Raw genomic sequence first — 19,977 nt, 5'->3', positions numbered from 1 at the left:
ACTCCAGCTCAGTCTACTAATCAACCGAGACTGCATTATAGGTTATTAACCTAATATGTTAAATGAGGAGTATAATTTGTGCATTAGGGACAGGATGTGACTGTCTATGCTGCATTTCAGCCATTCTGGCTATTTTTACCAGGTTTGTTATGATCTTTTATTAAGGAGATTGTCTAAGATTGGAGGAGCAGATCTTTTTTTTTCCCCAGATACAGCCTCTTGTCCGTAGGCTGAGTCCGGCATTGCAATTTTTTCTATTTAAACAGAATCAGTCACCAGGTTTTTGCTACCTTATCTAAGAGCAGTATAATATAGAACTTCATTTCCTGGGTGAGGCAATTGTGATACTATCAGACTTTTTCGGGTATGTTCCCACAGTCTGGAACCAGCAGCGCTTTTGACACATAACATGTCCGCTCTGTCCAAAGCACTGCCGACTTTTGAACGCAGGTGATTACGCATGTGTTCATTGAACTGTGCGGAATCACCACGCCCAATGCATTATACGGGGACATTTATTTTGCGGAGACTGAGCATCTCCACAAGATAAATTGACATGCTGCAGTCTGGAAAGACGCGCCGCATGTCCCTCTCCGCAGGCAAGCCGTTGGTGCCAGTGCATGCATAGTGGAGATGGGATTTCTTCAAATCCCATCTACTATGCTGTAACATCTGGCCGCTGCGGGTTGGAGGCTGCAGCTGTACGCAGAGTCCAACCTGCAGCGTTTACTGACTTTGGCAACATACCCTTAGATGTAGTATGAAGCAGAGCTAAGAAAGCTGCCCCCACCCACACCACAGCTTTCAGTGTACATTGTCTATTGACAATGAGCTGCTTATCAGTGCCAGGGGCGTGGTCAGACCAGGGCTCATGTGAACATTAGTCCAGGCAGTGATAATCTCCTAGTAATAAAGCATTCATTGTATGGAAACAACAACACACAGCCTAAGAAGTGATACATCGCTGAAATCTGTGTCTCAGCTGTTAGATCATGTTGTTCTTAGATTACATAGGAAAAACCTACTGACAGATTCCCTTTCACAGCATTCTAGAAACAGCAAATGGACAAGTGTGACAACGGGAGTGTACAATTCCTTACCTTGAAATTCTGACAGCTCTCCTGACATATCGGTTTCAGTAAATGTTACACTTTTTTGAAACTCTGCATTGTGCTGTTCCTCTTATTTCTCTAGGAAATGTATGAATAAACTTAGAACTGTTGTTACCAGTAAAAGGTCTTGTTCCTACTGTCTGACGCTGCCAATGCTGCTTGGATTGAGGACGGCCCATAGAGCATTAACTGACTTTGTTGGAAGGATTTGTGGCCTAGTGGGAAATACCGGTGACCCCCGTTAGCGCCTGTAATTTCAGTGAACCATGTTAGAGAACCATTTTAGTGGCGTTCTTAATGTTGTGAACGTCGCACCTACTAGAAAGTAGCTAAACCTTTCAGAGGATTCCTGCTGTAACTGTATTGGGTGCTTTAATATTCTGTATTTGAACAATCTACTTCCTATAAAACTAACCCTCCTTATATTTTTGTTAGAAAAATAAATGGTTAAGTTGGTTACATCCGCCTTGTCCTTGTCTGCATGTTGCTTCCTTATAACCTGCTCACACAGGGATGAAGAAGGGCGCAGAGTCGGCAGTTTCCCTGCTTTGACCTGCCGGGAACTTATATTATACGCCTTCTGAAGTAGCCAAGTTTAATCTTCTCCTAGCTGTTTGACTTATCGCTTTTGATGACTTTTTGCAAGACCTAGCAGTTTTCTGCTGCACGTAGAGAAATATGAAGCTTTGGAAACATCATTGCTGCTTTGCGCCATTAGTGTAATCTTACCTGGACAATTTCTAACATCTCTCCACGACTTATGTAACCATTTCCATCCAGGTCGTACATGCTAAAAGCCCACTTAAGCTTCTGTTCCAGTTTTCCTCGTGACGTCACACTCAGTGCAATTATAAACTCCCGGAAGTCAATCGTCCCATCACCGTTTGTGTCAAATGTACGGAACACATGTTCTGCAAACTTTGAGGCATCTCCGTAAGGAAAAAAGTTTGCATAGATCTTTTTGAACTCGTCAACTGTTAAATGTCCGGTTGGACAATCCTTCAGGAAACCTTTGTACCACTCCTGAAGCTCGTGGTCCGTGAATTCTGTATTTTCCCTCAGGTCCTGTAGAACTTCAGGTCGTAATTTACTGTTTTGTTTCCCCATTCTAAATCTTCTTTATATTCCAGACCTGAAAAATACATTGTGGAGACAGTGAGATTGGAATTAGATTTTCTAATTGTCAAAAAGACAAACCAAGTTACCACATATAAATATGTAGGACTACCGGCGTCCACTTAAAACAATAAGTGCCCAATTATTTCAAAGGGGGCACATTTATTTTTACACTGCTAGGAGAAATAGACATTTATATTGTGGTTACACTCTCAGCTGCTGATCAAAGGCAAAACCTTTAGTGATCACCTGTTCGTAGTGAGGTTACAAATATGAGAAAAATAATATTAGAAGAAGAAGTTATAATTTGGCACATAAAATTATGCATAACTGCCATGTCCAAGCCATCAAAACCTGGCAGTGTAGTAGAATAAGAACTCATGCACACAGTTGGTGTAAAAAAACATTTTCTCTACCAATCAGTTTGGGCATGGTGTTCAAGAATGCCGGGGTACCATTGGTCTACCAATCAGTTTGGGTATGGTGCTCAAGACTGCCGGGGTACCATTGGTCTACCAATCAGTTTGGGCATGGTGCTCAAGAATGCGGGGGTACCATTGGTCTACCAATCAGTTTGGGCATAGTGCTCAAGAATGCCGGGGTACCATTGGTCTACCAATCAGTTTGGGTATGGTGCTCAAGACTGCCGGGGTACCATTGGTCTACCAATCAGTTTGGGCATAGTGCTCAAGAATGCCGGGGTACCATTGGTCTACCAATCAGTTTGGGCATAGTGCTCAAGAATGCCGGGGTACCATTGGTCTACCAATCAGTTTGGGCATGGTGCTCAAGAATGCCGGGGTACCATTGGTCTACCAATCAGTTTGGGCATAGTGCTCAAGAATGCCGGGGTACCATTGGTCTACCAATCAGTTTGGGCATAGTGCTCAAGAATGCCGGGGTACCATTGGTCTACCAATCAGTTTGGGCATGGTGCTCAAGAATGCCGGGTGTTATGACCCCAATGGCAGGGGGTCTCAGAGACAATAGCGAAGTCTGCAAACATAAAACCCATCTCATAGGGCAGTGGTAACTGGGCTGACCATATACCTGAACCTAGCACACAAATAACAGCAGCCGGGGAACGTACCTACGTTGATTCTAGACGTCTCGCGCCAGCCGGAGAACTAACTAACCCTAGCAGGGAAAAGAAAGACCTTTCTTGCCTCCAGAGGAAATACCCCAAAAAGTTGGATACAAGCCCCCAACAAATAATAACGGTGAGGTAAGAAGAAAAGACAAACGCAAGAAATGAACTAGGTTTTAGCAAAGAGAGGCCCGCTAACTAATAGCAGAATATAGGAAGATGACTTATATGGTCAGCGAAAACCCTCACAAAAACTCCACGCAGAGTATTCAAGAACCCCCGAACCGTCTAACGGCACGGGGGGAGAACATCCGCACCCTAGAGCTTCCAGCAATATAAGGAATCACATTTAGTACAAGCTGGACAAAAATAAGAGCACAGAAAATAACCAAAAACAAGAAAGCAGGACTTAGCTTAATTTTGCATAGAACCAGGACCAGCAGATAGGAGCAAACAGAAGGATCTGATTACAACGATGCCAGGCACCAGACTGAAAATCCAGGAAGTTCAAATAGCGACACCCCTGGACTAACGAGGCCAGGTGGATACCAAGCAAGGGAAGGAATATCAAAGTGTCATATCACTAGTGACCACAAGAGGGAGCCAAAAGGTCAATTCACAACAGCTGGGGTACCATTGGTCTACCAATCAGTTTGGGCATAGTGCTCAAGAATGCCAGGGTACCATTGGTCTACCAATCAGTTTGGGCATGGTGCTCAAGAATGCCGGGGTACCATTGGTCTACCAATCAGTTTGGGCATGGTGCTCAAGAATGCCGGGGTACCATTGGTTTACCAATCAGTTTGGGCATGGTGGTCAAGAATGCCGGGGTACCATTGGTTTACCAATCAGTTTGGGTATGGTGCTCAAGAATGCCGGGGTACCATTGGTCTACCAATCACTTTGGGCATGGTGCTAAAGAATACCGGCCTACCATTGGTCTACCAATCAGTTGGACTCAGACTGGCAGTTACAAAACCCTAACTGGTGGCCCAAACCTCCTCTCTTTTAGAGGTAACTTGGGAGCAGGGATAGTTAGGGCCCCAGTCCTAGAGATGGTTCAGGGCCCCTATCACGAACAGTGTCAGTGTGGCAGTATAATTGAAAAAATGAGAGGTGGGTTCTGATTAGCATAGACAACTACTCTACTTTTTCTTTGCACTAGTTTGGATACATCTTACCCAATGTACTGTATTTAAAAAAAATGACAACCATGAAATTATGGGACACTAAGTGTGATGGCAATCATTCGCCCAATTCACACCACCCAATATGATGACTAGATGAGAAAGTGACTGTGAATGGAGCGAGAGAACAACTGCTTCCACCATGTCGCTGATGCCCGACTATCTCAGTATTTGATATTTCCACAGCAGTCACATAAATATAATGACAATTCGCAGAAGAGGTCTATGGTGGGAAGATGTTCTTGTCGCAAAGGTGTCTGAGGTCTGAGGCTCGGTACTATGTGAATCTGTAAAGGATCTGTCTATAAAAAGATGCATTCAGGAGTCAATTACGTCCTTGTCTTACAGGGATCTCACCATCTTTCTCATTCTCATTAGTGGCTTCATTTAGGTTTTCCTGTCCATTAGTTCACACACCGCAGTGCGTACAAATCTAGTTGCTTTTCAATTTCTGAATGGTAAAACCCTGCCAAATACACATCCTGCTCTGGAGCTGCAAAACACCGCTTAATGCAGAAATACACAGCTGCTCGTCAATAACATAGAAAACAGAACGGGGGGAAATCAGACCCTCTGTGGCCATTAATTAATTAAAAGAAGCCAGCTGCGCGTATGCAAATACACCAAGAACCCGTACATCTACAGTCTGGAGGTTGTCTCGCTAAATGTAGATGGCTTTAGTTTTCCATTCTGAGGCTGATTGATTGATTGACGGAGCAGACCTAGTTCAAGACACAGATAAACAATTTGTCCGTCTTGCTTTGGTGATAAAAAAACCCCCTTTTCAGCAATTATAGTGTAAGGCTGGAGTCACACAGCGGTCAATTCTCTCATAGTGTGATCCGATTCTCTCAGATGAGGAGAAGATGGATAAAAAAAATTGTCTCCACCTTCTCCATTGTGTCAATGTACGGAAATCGGCATGCACTCAGATGTCATCCAAGTGCAGTCCGATGCTTTTCACGTACTCGATGACTTGCATGGCTGAGTGCGATCGGAATATTGGATCAAACTCAGACATGCAGCAATTTTTTCCTTGGGACAGACTCTGTCTAAGGTAAAGAAAAATCAGAAATATGCACGGCCACATACACCAACATTGAAAAAATGTTTAAAGAAATTGAGAAAAAAAGGCAGTGCTAAAAGCGCTGCTGAGTGCAACAAAAAGGCAGGTAACATCTCCATAACAATTGATTTAACCCCTTTACACCCGAGGGTGATGTGCACGTTAATGACCAGGCCAATTTTTACAATTCTGACCACTGTCACTTTATGAGGTTATAACTCTGGAACGCTTCAACGGATCCCAGTGATTCTGAGATCTTTTTTCGTGACATATTGTACTTCATGATGGGGTAAAATTTCTTCGGTATGACTTTCCCACATGTCTACTTTACATCAGCACAATTTTGGAACCAAAATTTTTTTCGTTAGGAAGTTATAAGGGTTAAAAGTTGACCAGCGATTTTTCATTTTTCAAACAAAATGTAAAACATTTTTTTTAGGGACCACCTCACATTTGAAGTCACTTTGAGGAGTCTATGTGAAAGAAGATCCCCAAATGTGACACCATTCTAAAAACTGCACCAAGGTGCTCAAAACCACTTTCAAGAAGTTTATTAACCCTTCAGGTGTTTCACAGGAAGTTTTTGAAAAGAAAAAAAACAACATTTAACTTTTTTCACAAAAAATTGAATTCAGATCCAATTTCTTTTATTTTGACAAGGGTAACAGGAAAAAAATGGACCCCAAAATTTGTTGTGTAAGTTCTCCTGAGCATGTCAATACCCCATATGTTTTGGCACACGGTAGAGCTCGAAAGGGAAGGAATGTCATTTGGCTTTTTGAATGTAAAATTTGCTGGAACAATTGGCGGATGCCTTGTCACGTTTGGAGAGCCTTTATAGTTTGAGAAATGTATGTTTTTAGAGTTCAGAACATTGGGAAGAATTCATCTACTCACTACAAATTAACCCATTACACAGTGATGTTTTTTTTTAAACTACAGGTAGTAATGAACGAACCTGCTCTGATAAGGTGTTACCCCAAGCTCGAGTGCTAACCGAGTGTCTTCGGCGTGCTCGAAAAATATGTCCGAATCCTCGCTGCTGCATGTCTCACTGCTGTTAGACCATCCCTGCATGTATTGCAGCTGTCTAAGGCTGCGTGTCCACGTTCAGGATGGCCGGCGGTATCGCCTGTTGTGAAATTGGATTTTGGGCTCCCCCGGTGGCCACTGGTGGAATTGAACTGGTGTGCATCATCCTCTCTGTTCACCTGTTTCCATCAGGATGTGGGAGTCGCTATTTAGCCTTGTTCCTCTGTCACTTCCATGCCGGTCAACATTGTAATCAGAAGCCTTTCTGTGCATGTTCCTGCTGCTAGACAACTCCCAGCTAAGTTGGACTTTAGTCCTTGTTTGTTTTTGCATTTTGTTCCAGTTCACAGCTGTAGTTTCGTTTCTGTGTCTGGAAAGCTCTTGTGATCTGAAATTGCCACTCTGATGTTATGAGTTAATACTAGAGTCTTAAAGTAATTTCAGGATGGTGTTTTGATAGGGTTTTCAGCTGACCATGAAAGTGTCCTTTCTGTCTTCCTGCTATCTAGTAAGCGGACCTCAATTTTGCTAAACCTATTTTCATACTACGTTTGTCATTTCATCTAAAATCACCGCCAATATTTGTGGGGGCCTCTGTCTGCCTTTCGGGGAAATTTCTCTAGAGGTGAGCCAGGACTATATTTTCCTCTGCCAGGATTAGTTAGTCCTCCGGCCGGCGCTGGGCGTCTAGGGATAAAACGCAGGCTACGCTACCCGGCTACTGTTAGTTGTGCGGCAGGTTTAGTTCATGGTCAGTTTAGTTTCCATCCTTCCAAGAGCTAGTTCTTATGTTTGCTGGGCTATGTTCTCTTGCCATTGAGAACCACAACAGTTTGACCGGCCACAAAGGGTTAAATTAATTGACAGAGAAAGGAGAGAAAAGAGAAGTCTGCTGAAGTTTTTTTTTTTTTTTTCCCTCAGTTCTGAGTGTGCTTGTAATTGAATCTCTTGCAAGTCTGCCTATATTGCAGCCTTTCTCTCTCTCTCTCCTTCTAATCCTGGAATGGCTCTGTGTTCACCTGTTTAAAATGGATATTCAGAGTTTAGCTGCAGGTTTGAATAATCTCACCACGAAAGTTCAAAATTTACAAGATTTTGTTGTTCATGTTCCTATATCTGAACCTAGAATTCCTTTGCCTGAATTTTTCTCGGGGAATAGATCTTGCTTTCAAAATTTCAAAAATAATTGCAAGTTGTTTTTGTCCCTGAAATCTCGCTCTGCTGGAGATCCTGCTCAGCAGGTCAGGATTGTGATTTCCTTGCTCCGGGGCGACCCTCAGGATTGGGCTTTTGCATTGGCTCCAGGGGATCCTGCATTGCTCAATGTGGATGCGTTTTTTCTGGCCTTGGGGTTGCTTTATGAGGAACCTCAGTTAGAACTTCAGGCGGAAAAGGCCTTGATGTCCCTATCTCAGGGGCAAGACGAAGCTGAAATATACTGCCAGAAATTCCGTAAATGGGCTGTGCTTACTCAGTGGAATGAGTGCGCCCTGGCGGCGAATTTCAGAGAGGGTCTCTCTGATGCCATTAAGGATGTTATGGTGGGGTTCCCTGTGCCTGCGGGTCTGAATGAGTCCATGACAATGGCTATCCAGATCGATAGGCGTCTGCGGGAGCGCAAACCTGTGCACCATTTGGCGGTGTCTACTGAGAAGACGCCAGAGAATATGCAATGTGATAGAATTCTGTCCAGAAGTGAACGGCAGAATTTTAGACAAAAAAATGGGTTGTGCTTCTATTGCGGTGATTCAACTCATGTTATATCAGCATGCTCTAAGCGTACTAAGAAGCTTGATAAGTCTGTTTCAATTGGCACTTTTCAGTCTAAGTTTATTCTATCTGTGACCCTGATTTGTTCTTTATCATCTATTACCGCGGATGCCTATGTCGACTCTGGCGCCGCTTTGAGTCTTATGGATTGGTCCTTTGCCAAACGCTGTGGGTATGATTTGGAGCCTCTTGAAACTCCTATACCCCTGAAGGGGATTGACTCCACCCCATTGGCTAGCAATAAACCACAATACTGGACACAAGTAACTATGCGGATTAATCCGGATCACCAGGAGATTATTCGCTTTCTTGTGCTGCATAACCTACATGATGTGTTGGTGCTTGGATTGCCATGGCTGCAATCTCATAACCCAGTCCTTGACTGGAAAGCTATGTCTGTGTTAAGCTGGGGATGTAAGGGGACGCATGGGGACGTACCTGTGGTTTCCATTTCATCATCTATTCCCTCTGAGATTCCTGAATTCTTGACTGAATATCGTGACGTTTTTGAAGAACCTAAGCTTGGTTCATTACCTCCGCACCGGGAGTGTGATTGTGCCATAGATTTGATTCCGGGTAGTAAATACCCTAAGGGTCGTTTATTTAATCTGTCTGTGCCTGAACATGCGGCTATGCGAGAATATATAAAGGAGTCCTTGGAAAAGGGACATATTCGTCCTTCGTCATCTCCCTTAGGAGCCGGTTTTTTCTTTGTGGCTAAGAAAGATGGCTCTTTGAGGCCGTGCATTGATTATCGGCTTTTGAATAAAATCACGGTTAAATATCAATATCCGTTGCCACTGCTGACTGATTTGTTTGCTCGCATAAAGGGGGCCAAGTGGTTCTCTAAGATAGATCTCCGTGGGGCGTATAATTTGGTGCGAATTAAGCAGGGGGATGAGTGGAAAACCGCATTTAATACGCCCGAGGGCCACTTTGAGTATTTGGTGATGCCTTTTGGTCTTTCAAATGCCCCTTCAGTCTTTCAGTCCTTTATGCATGACATTTTCCGTGATTATTTGGATAAATTTATGATTGTGTATCTGGATGATATTTTGATTTTTTCGGATGACTGGGACTCTCATGTCCAGCAGGTCAGGAGGGTTTTTCAGGTTTTGCGGTCTAATTCCTTGTGTGTGAAGGGTTCTAAGTGCGTTTTTGGGGTTCAAAAGATTTCCTTTTTGGGATATATTTTCTCCCCCTCTTCCATCGAGATGGATCCTGTCAAGGTTCAGGCTATTTGTGATTGGACGCAACCCTCTTCTCTTAAGAGTCTTCAGAAATTTTTGGGCTTTGCTAACTTTTATCGTCGATTTATTGCTGGTTTTTCTGATGTTGTTAAACCATTGACTGATTTGACTAAGAAGGGTGTTGATGTTGCTGATTGGTCCCCTGCTGCTGTGGAGGCCTTTCGGGAGCTTAAGCGCCGCTTTTCTTCCGCCCCTGTGTTGCGTCAGCCTGATGTTGCTCTTCCTTTTCAGGTTGAGGTCGACGCTTCTGAAATCGGAGCTGGGGCGGTTTTGTCGCAGAGAAGTTCCGATTGCTCCGTGATGAGACCTTGTGCTTTTTTCTCGCGTAAATTTTCGCCCGCCGAGCGGAATTATGATGTTGGGAATCGGGAGCTTTTGGCCATGAAGTGGGCTTTTGAGGAGTGGCGTCATTGGCTTGAGGGGGCTAGACATCAGGTGGTGGTATTGACTGACCACAAAAATCTAATTTATCTTGAGTCCGCCAGACGCCTGAATCCTAGACAGGCGCGCTGGTCGTTGTTTTTCTCTCGGTTTAATTTTGTGGTGTCCTACCTGCCGGGTTCTAAGAATGTTAAGGCGGATGCCCTTTCTAGGAGTTTTGAGCCTGACTCCCCTGGTAATTCTGAACCTACAGGTATCCTTAAGGATGGAGTGATATTGTCTGCCGTTTCTCCAGACCTGCGGCGGGCCTTGCAGGAGTTTCAGGCGGATAGACCTGATCGTTGCCCACCTGGTAGACTGTTTGTTCCTGATGATTGGACCAGTAAAGTCATTTCTGAGGTTCATTCTTCTGCGTTGGCAGGTCATCCTGGAATCTTTGGTACCAGGGATTTGGTGGCAAGGTCCTTCTGGTGGCCTTCCCTGTCTCGAGATGTGCGAGGCTTCGTGCAGTCTTGTGACGTTTGTGCTCGGGCCAAGCCTTGTTGTTCTCGGGCTAGTGGATTGTTGTTGCCCTTGCCTATCCCGAAGAGGCCTGGACGCACATCTCGATGGATTTTATTTCGGATCTTCCTGTTTCTCAGAAGATGTCTGTCATCTGGGTGGTGTGTGATCGTTTCTCTAAGATGGTCCATTTGGTTCCCCTGCCTAAGTTGCCTTCTTCTTCCGAGTTGGTTCCTCTGTTTTTTCAAAATGTGGTCCGTTTGCATGGTATTCCGGAGAATATCGTTTCTGACAGAGGTACCCAATTCGTGTCTAGATTTTGGCGAGCATTCTGTGCTAGGATGGGCATAGATTTGTCTTTCTCGTCTGCTTTCCATCCTCAGACTAATGGCCAGACCGAGCGGACGAATCAGACCTTGGAGACATATTTGAGGTGTTTTGTGTCTGCAGATCAGGATGATTGGGTTGCTTTTTTGCCTTTAGCGGAGTTTGCCCTCAATAATCGGGCCAGCTCTGCCACCTTGGTGTCTCCCTTTTTCTGTAATTCGGGGTTTCATCCTCGATTTTCTTCTGGTCAGGTGGAATCTTCGGATTGTCCTGGAGTGGATGCGGTGGTGGAGAGGTTGCATCAGATTTGGGGGCAGGTAGTGGACAATTTGAAGTTGTCCCAGGAGAAGACTCAGCTTTTTGCCAACCGCCGGCGTCGGGTTGGTCCTCGGCTTTGTGTTGGGGACTTGGTGTGGTTGTCTTCTCGTTTTGTCCCTATGAGGGTTTCTTCTCCCAAGTTTAAGCCTCGGTTCATCGGCCCGTACAAGATATTGGAGATTCTTAACCCTGTGTCCTTCCGTTTGGACCTCCCTGCATCTTTTTCTATTCATAATGTTTTTCATCGGTCATTATTGCGCAGGTATGAGGTACCGGTTGTGCCTTCCGTTGAGCCTCCTGCTCCGGTGTTGGTTGAGGGCGAGTTGGAGTACGTTGTGGAAAAAATCTTGGACTCCCGTGTTTCCAGACGGAAACTCCAGTATCTGGTCAAATGGAAGGGATACGGTCAGGAGGATAATTCTTGGGTGACTGCCTCTGATGTTCATGCCTCTGATTTGGTCCGTGCCTTTCATAGGGCTCATCCTGATCGCCCTGGTGGTTCTGGTGAGGGTTCGGTGCCCCCTCCTTGAGGGGGGGGGTACTGTTGTGAAATTGGATTTTGGGCTCCCCCGGTGGCCACTGGGGGAATTGAACTGGTGTGCATCATCCTCTCTGTTCACCTGTTTCCATCAGGATGTGGGAGTCGCTATTTAGCCTTGCTCCTCTGTCACTTCCATGCCGGTCAACATTGTAATCAGAAGCCTTTCTGTGCATGTTCCTGCTGCTAGACAACTCCCAGCTAAGTTGGACTTTAGTCCTTGTTTGTTTTTGCATTTTGTTCCAGTTCACAGCTGTAGTTTCGTTTCTGTGTCTGGAAAGCTCTTGTGATCTGAAATTGCCACTCTGATGTTATGAGTTAATACTAGAGTCTTAAAGTAATTTCAGGATGGTGTTTTGATAGGGTTTTCAGCTGACCATGAAAGTGTCCTTTCTGTCTTCCTGCTATCTAGTAAGCGGACTGTCATGATCTCTGCAGGCAGAGATCATAGCAAGCCTATAGAGGGACAAGCTCTCGGAAGATGGAACTATACTGACCATGAACTAAGCCTGCCGCGCAACTAGAAATAGCCAGGTAGCATTTCCTATTTATAGCTAGATGCCCAGCTCTGGCCTAAGACCTAAATAGCTAGCAGAGGGAAATATAAGACCTGGCTCACCTCTAGAGAAATATTCCAAAGAAGACAGTAGCCCCCACATATAATGACGGTGAGTTCAGATGAAACAACAAACGCAGCAGGAAAATAGTCTTAGCAAATTTGAGGTCCGCTTACTAGATAGCAGAAGACAGATAGTATACTTTCATGGTCAGCAGAAAAACACTAACAAAACACCATCCAGAGATTACCTTAAACTCTGGCATTAACTCATAACGCCAGAGTAGCAATCCCTGATCAACGAGAGCTTTCCAGACACAGTAACAAAACTTCAGCTGTGAACTGGAACAAATAGGCAAAACAAAACATGGACAAAAGTCCAACTTATCTAGAAGTTGTCTAGAAGCAGGAACAAGCACTGAGAGGCATCAGATAACATTGATGACCGGCAAGAAACCACCAGAGAAATGAGCTTAAATAGCGACACCCACTACTGATGGAACCAGGTGAAACAGGAAAGAGGATGACAAGTCCAATTCCACAAGCGGCCACCGGGGGAGCCCAGAATCCAAATTCACAACAGTACCCCCCCCTCAAGGAGGGGGCACCGAACCCTCACCAGATCCACCAGGGCGACCAGGATGAGCCCTATGGAAGGCACGAACAAGATCAGAAGCATGAACATCAGATGCATTGACCCAAGAATTATCCTCCTGGCCGTAACCCTTCCAGTTGACCAGATACTGGAGTTTCCGTCTGGAAACACGAGAGTCCAAAATTTTCTCCACAACGTACTCCAACTCACCCTCAACCAACACCGGAGCAGGAGGCTCAACTGAAGGTACAACAGGTACCTCATACCTGCGCAATAACGACCGATGAAAAACGTTATGAATGGAAAAGGACGCAGGGAGGTCCAAACGGAAAGAAACAGGATTAAGAATCTCCAATATTCTATAAGGGCCGATGAACCGAGGTTTAAACTTAGGAGAAGAGACCCTCATAGGGACAAAACGAGAAGACAACCACACCAAATCTCCAACACAAAGCCGAGAACCAACACGACGATGACGGTTGGCAAAACGCTGAGTCTTCTCCTGGGACAACTTCAAATTGTCCATAACCTGCCCCCAGATGTGATGCAATCTCTCCACCACCGCATCCACTCCAGGACAATCCGAGGATTCCACCTGACCGGAGGAAAATCGAGGGTGAAACCCCGAATTACAGAAAAACGGGGACACCAAGGTGGAAGAACTGGCCCGATTATTGAGGGCGAACTCTGCCAATGGCAAAAAAGCAACCCAATCATCCTGGTCAGCAGAGACAAAACACCTCAGATATGTCTCAAGGGTCTGATTAGTCCGCTCGGTCTGGCCATTAGTCTGAGGGTGAAAAGCAGATGAAAAAGACAAATCTATGCCCATCCTAGCACAGAATGCCCGCCAAAATCTAGACACAAATTGGGTACCTCTGTCAGAAACAATATTCTCAGGAATACCGTGCAATCGGACAACATTCTGAAAAAACAGAGGAACCAACTCAGAAGAAGAAGGCAACTTGGGCAGAGGAACCAAATGGACCATTTTAGAGAAACGGTCACAGACCACCCAGATGACAGACATCTTCTGGGAAACAGGCAGATCTGAAATAAAATCCATCGAGATGTGTGTCCAAGGCCTCTTAGGAATAGGCAAGGGCAACAGCAGTCCGCTAGCCCGAGAACTACAAGACTTGGCCCGAGCACAAACGTCACATGACTGCACAAAGACTCGCACATCTCGTGACAGGGAAGGCCACCAGAAGGATCTTGCCACCAAATCCCTGGTACCAAAAATTCCGGGATGACCTGCCAATGCAGAAGAATGTACCTCAGAGATGACTCTGCTGGTCCAATCATCCGGAACAAACAGTCTATCAGGCGGACAACGATCCGGTCTATCCGCCTGAAACTCTTGCAAGGACCGCCGCAGATCAGGAGAAACGGCCGACAAAATTACTCCCTCCCTAAGGATACCTGTGGGTTCAGAATTACCAGGAGAGTCCGGGTCAAAACTCCTAGAAAGGGCATCTGCCTTAACATTCTTAGAACCCGGTAGGTATGACACCACAAAATTAAAGCGAGAAAAAAATAAAGACCAGCGCGCCTGTCTAGGATTCAGGCGTCTGGCAGTCTCAAGATAAATCAAATTTTTGTGGTCAGTCAATACCACCACCTGATGCCTAGCCCCCTCGAGCCAATGGCGCCACTCCTCAAAAGCCCACTTCATGGCCAAAAGCTCCCGATTCCCAACATCATAATTCCGCTCTGCGGGCGAAAATTTGCGAGAAAAGAAGGCACAAGGCCTAATGACGGAGCAGTCGGAACCTTTCTGCGACAACACTGCCCCAGCTCCGATCTCCGAAGCGTCAACCTCAACCTGAAAAGGCAGATTCACATCAGGCTGACGCAACACAGGGGCAGAGGCAAAACGGCGCTTAAGCTCCTGAAAGGCCTCTACAGCATGAGGGGACCAATTAGCAACATCAGCGCCTTGTCTGGTCAAATCAGTCAGTGGTTTAACGACATCCGAAAAACCAGCAATAAATCGGCGGTAAAAGTTGGCAAAGCCCAAAAATCTCTGAAGACCCTTAAGAGAGGAGGGCTGAGTCCAGTCACAAATAGCTTGCACCTTGACGGGATCCATCTCAATGGAAGAGGGAGAAAAAATATACCCCAAAAAGGAAATTTTCTGGACCCCAAAAACGCACTTAGACCCCTTCACACATAAAGAATTAGACCGCAGAACCTGAAAAACTCTCCTGACCTGCTGGACATGAGAGTCCCAGTCATCAGAAAAAATCAGAATATCATCCAGATATATTATCATAAATCTATCCAGAAAATCGCGGAAAATATCATGCATAAAAGACTGGAAAACTGAAGGGGCATTAGAAAGACCAAAAGGCATGACCAAATACTCAAAGTGGCCCTCGGGCGTATTAAATGCGGTCTTCCACTCATCCCCCTGCCTGATCCGCACCAAATTATACGCCCCACGAAGATCAATTTTAGAGAACCACTTAGCACCCTCTATACGAGCAAACAAATCAGTAAGCAATGGCAATGGGTATTGATACTTAACAGTGATCTTATTCAGAAGCCGATAATCAATACATGGTCTCAAAGAGCCGTCTTTTTTTGAGACAAAGAAAAACCCAGCTCCCAAGGGAGAAGAAGATGGACGAATATGTCCCTTTTCCAAAGACTCCTTTATATATTCCCGCATAGCAGCATGTTCCGGCACAGACAAATTAAACAAACGACCCTTTGGATATTTACAACCCGGTATCAAATCTATGGCACAATCGCACTCACGGTGCGGAGGTAACGACCCAAGCTTGGGTTCGTCAAAGACGTCTTGATAATCAGAGAGGAACTCAGGGACTTCAGAGGGAATGGACGACGAAATAGAAACCAAAGGTACGTCCCCATGAATACCCTTACATCCCCAGCTCAACACAGACATTGCTCTCCAGTCCAAGACTGGGTTGTGAGACTGCAACCATGGCAATCCCAGTACCAAATCGTCATGTAAATTATACAGCACCAGGAAACGAATAATCTCCTGGTGATCCGGATCGATACGCATGGTTACTTGTGTCCAGTATTGTGGTTTATTATTAGCCAATGGGGTGGAGTCAATCCCCTTCAGAGGAATAAGAGTCTCCAAAGGCTCTAAATCAAAACCACAACGATTGGCAAAGGACCAATCCATAAGACTCAGAGCGGCGCCAGAGTCAACATAGGCGTCCGTGGCAATGGATGACAAAGAACAAATCAGGGTTACAGACAAAATAAACTTAGACTGAATGGTGCCAATGGAAACAGACTTATCAAGCTTCTTTGTACGCCTAGAGCATGCTGATATAACATGAGTAGAATCCCCACAATAGAAACACAATCCATTCTTCCGTCTAAAATTCTGTCGCTCGCTCCTGGACAGAATTCTATCACACTGCATACTTTCTGGCGTCTTTTCCATAGACACCGCCAGATGGTGCACCGGTTTGCGCTCCCGCAGACGCCTATCAATCTGAATAGCCATTGTCATGGACTCATTCAGACCTGCAGGCAAAGGGAACCCCACCATAACATCCTTAACGGCATCAGAGAGACCTTCTCTGAAAGTTGCCGCCAAGGCGCACTCATTCCACTGAGTAAGCACAGACCATTTACGGAATTTTTGGCAGAAAACTTCAGCTTCGTCTTGCCCCTGAGATAGTGCCATCAAAGTTTTTTCTGCCTGAAGTTCCAAATGAGGTTCCTCATAAAGCAAGCCCAAGGCCAGAAAAAACGCATCCACATCGCGTAACGCAGGATCCCCTGCTGGCAATGAGAAGGCCCAATCTTGAGGGTCACCCCTGAGCAAGGAAATCACAATCCTAACCTGCTGAGCAGGGTCTCCAGCTGAACGAGACTTCAGGGACAAATAAAGCTTACAATTATTTCGGAAATTCTGGAAGCTAGCTCTATTCCCTGTAAAGAACTCCGGCAAAGGAATTCTCGGCTCAGATACCGGAGCATGTACCACAAAATCTTGTAAATTTTGTACTTTCGTGATGAGATTATTCAAACCCGCAGTTACACTCTGGAGATCCATTATTGTCAGGTGCACACAGAGCATACAGAGATTAGGAGGAGAGAGAGAAAAAAGACTGCAGCAAGGCAGACTGGAGGAAAAAAAAAAAAAAAATTCCAGCAGACTTCTAATAACTCTCCTTTCTCAACCTGGGTCTTTAACACTTTACTGGCCGGTCAAACTGTCATGATCTCTGCAGGCAGAGATCATAGCAAGCCTATAGAGGGACAAGCTCTCGGAAGATGGAACTATACTGACCATGAACTAAGCCTGCCGCGCAACTAGAAATAGCCAGGTAGCATTTCCTATTTATAGCTAGATGCCCAGCTCTGGCCTAAGACCTAAATAGCTAGCAGAGGGAAATATAAGACCTGGCTCACCTCTAGAGAAATATTCCAAAGAAGACAGTAGCCCCCACATATAATGACGGTGAGTTCAGATGAAACAACAAACGCAGCAGGAAAATAGTCTTAGCAAATTTGAGGTCCGCTTACTAGATAGCAGAAGACAGATAGTATACTTTCATGGTCAGCAGAAAAACACTAACAAAACACCATCCAGAGATTACCTTAAACTCTGGCATTAACTCATAACGCCAGAGTAGCAATCCCTGATCAACGAGAGCTTTCCAGACACAGTAACAAAACTTCAGCTGTGAACTGGAACAAATAGGCAAAACAAAACATGGACAAAAGTCCAACTTATCTAGAAGTTGTCTAGAAGCAGGAACAAGCACTGAGAGGCATCAGATAACATTGATGACCGGCAAGAAACCACCAGAGAAATGAGCTTAAATAGCGACACCCACTACTGATGGAACCAGGTGAAACAGGAAAGAGGATGACAAGTCCAATTCCACAAGCGGCCACCGGGGGAGCCCAGAATCCAAATTCACAACAGCGGACCTCAATTTTGCTAAACCTATTTTCATACTACGTTTGTCATTTCATCTAAAATCACCGCCAATATTTGTGGGGGCCTCTGTCTGCCTTTCGGGGAAATTTCTCTAGAGGTGAGCCAGGACTATATTTTCCTCTGCCAGGATTAGTTAGTCCTCCGGCCGGCGCTGGGCGTCTAGGGATAAAACGCAGGCTACGCTACCCGGCTACTGTTAGTTGTGCGGCAGGTTTAGTTCATGGTCAGTTTAGTTTCCATCCTTCCAAGAGCTAGTTCTTATGTTTGCTGGGCTATGTTCTCTTGCCATTGAGAACCATAACAATCGCCGCAGCGGCGAAGCCGCTGGGTGCTAAGCCCCGCCCCCTTTCTGGGACGCGATCATGCCGGATGTGTACTGTACACATCCGGGATCATCGCACCCCTCGTCATAGGGCCCTGTGATATTACCTGCGGCGACGCAGCGTCGCCGCAGGTAGCACGGACATGCTGCGATCTGAAAAGACATGCAGCATGTCCGGAGTCGCAGGCCCGCCGCGTGCGGGTTTCCACGCATAGTGGACACGGGATTTCCAAAAATCCCCTCCACTATGCTGGAACATCTGGACGCTGCGTGTTTGACGCTGCAGCGTCAATCACGCAGCGTTTACTTACCGTGGACACTCACCCTAACAAACAAACATGCAGCCGCGGGGACTCGGACATATTTTTTGAGCATGCCGAAGACACTCGGTTAGCACCCGAGCATGGGATAACACCTTATCAGAGCACGTTCGCTCATCACTAGTTATAGGTTATGGAAAACTTCCATAAAGCAGTGTAATAACGGCGGCGAGCGCTGATTATCGCTTTTCTTTCCCCACCACACAGTTCCGTGTGTTGCCAGCGCTCAGCAGCGTCACGTGCAGCACGCAGAGAAAATGCTGACTTTGTTTGTATAACTACACGTCCTTCACCGCTAATCATAACTTGTAAAACATTAATTATTCCAGACAGGGACCTACTGGGATTCCACACATTTATTCCTACAGTGGCCCCTAAAAGAAACAATGGTCTCTAGACCCCAGACAATTACCATTCCATTACTGTCGAGGCAATGCTGTACTGTGTCTACTCATAAAGTGTCATCGCCCACCGGTGATTTGTTGTAACGGCTACATAATCACTGGTAAATGGCTCCAGGACCCCGGAGCACAGACCGCCCTGTACTGCACGTACTGTGTATAAATGACCTTGTAAAGTCAACCTCACTATTAGGAAAGTGTCATCGGTAATACTGTCACCTGCATCATAGGGCGCCGTGCCTGTACAGGTCACGTGACCCTGGATAGGATTGGCGATTCTTCATTGTAGTCTATTTTTCTCGGTTATCAGCAATTTTAGGTTAAACCACAATACTCAATTGACAGCATCCCCATAAACACTACTTTATCTCCACCCGGCAGCCTAGCTGATCAGCTGTTCTTGTAGTCGGTGGCGGTAGTCACCGGACAGAACTTCTCGATTGCGAAGCTGCTCTGTCTTCTGGTTGCGCCTGTGAGCATGCCCGGCTGGCCGAGAACGGCTGATCAGCTAGGGTGCCAACTGTCGGACCCTGACCGCTCAGACATTGATGATCTATCCTAAGGATAGATCATCAATACTAAAGTAGTGGACAACCTCTTTAACAAATAACTTATTTATGTTAGAGTGTACAACAGCTGCAGGCTTATACTTTTGGATTGTATTGAAAAGACAGCAGGTGGCGCTGTGTACATGAAAAGGGTTTATCAAGGACTATTTTATTTTTTCTTATGAGCCTAAGAACTCACAGGTAGGTGGTTCTGATGTCGATCTCTTCCAGCTCCTGTCAACAATCTGAGGCTTCCGGTGTCGTCACATTGACACAGCAGCTTCTCCTCTTCCGCTCTGTTCTGCTGACTGCTGACATTATGCTGATTGACAGCCAGCTGTCAATCAGCAGGACGTCAGCAGTCAAGCCCCGTCTACAGAGAAGCCCGGAAGAGGAAGAGCTGTTTTGGTGATGTAAAACAGCAGAATTGCTGGCAGGAGCGGTCTGTTAGAAACTACCTGCCTGCCAGTTCTTAGGCCCATGAGACAAAAATAAACATTTTCAGACACCCCTTTTAAGAGTTGTTAATACTGTACTGTGTGACCTGTGTGTCACGCTGCTGCAATGCACGTAGGTGCAGGTTCCACTAGATGGCAGTAGAGTGGAAG

General features: G+C 45.6%; 1 protein-coding gene across 1 annotated transcript in view; it reads right to left on the bottom strand.

Annotated features, from left to right (window-relative positions):
• HPCAL1 (hippocalcin like 1) overlaps window positions 1-19,977 on the bottom strand; it is a 260,039-nt gene that overhangs the window by 10,306 nt on the left and 229,756 nt on the right. The window contains exon 4 of the mRNA XM_077291427.1: window positions 1,842-2,244. Coding sequence (XP_077147542.1) covers window positions 1,842-2,219 — 378 coding nt within the window. The 5' untranslated portion in view covers window positions 2,220-2,244. The remainder of the gene's footprint in view (window positions 1-1,841; window positions 2,245-19,977) is intronic.

This window comes from Ranitomeya variabilis, chromosome 2, assembly GCF_051348905.1.
Source record: "Ranitomeya variabilis isolate aRanVar5 chromosome 2, aRanVar5.hap1, whole genome shotgun sequence".
In the NCBI taxonomy this organism is placed as follows: Eukaryota; Metazoa; Chordata; class Amphibia; order Anura; family Dendrobatidae; genus Ranitomeya; species Ranitomeya variabilis.
The sequence above is the reverse complement of the archived record's forward strand: the minus strand, read 5'-3'. Positions and strand labels throughout refer to the sequence as shown.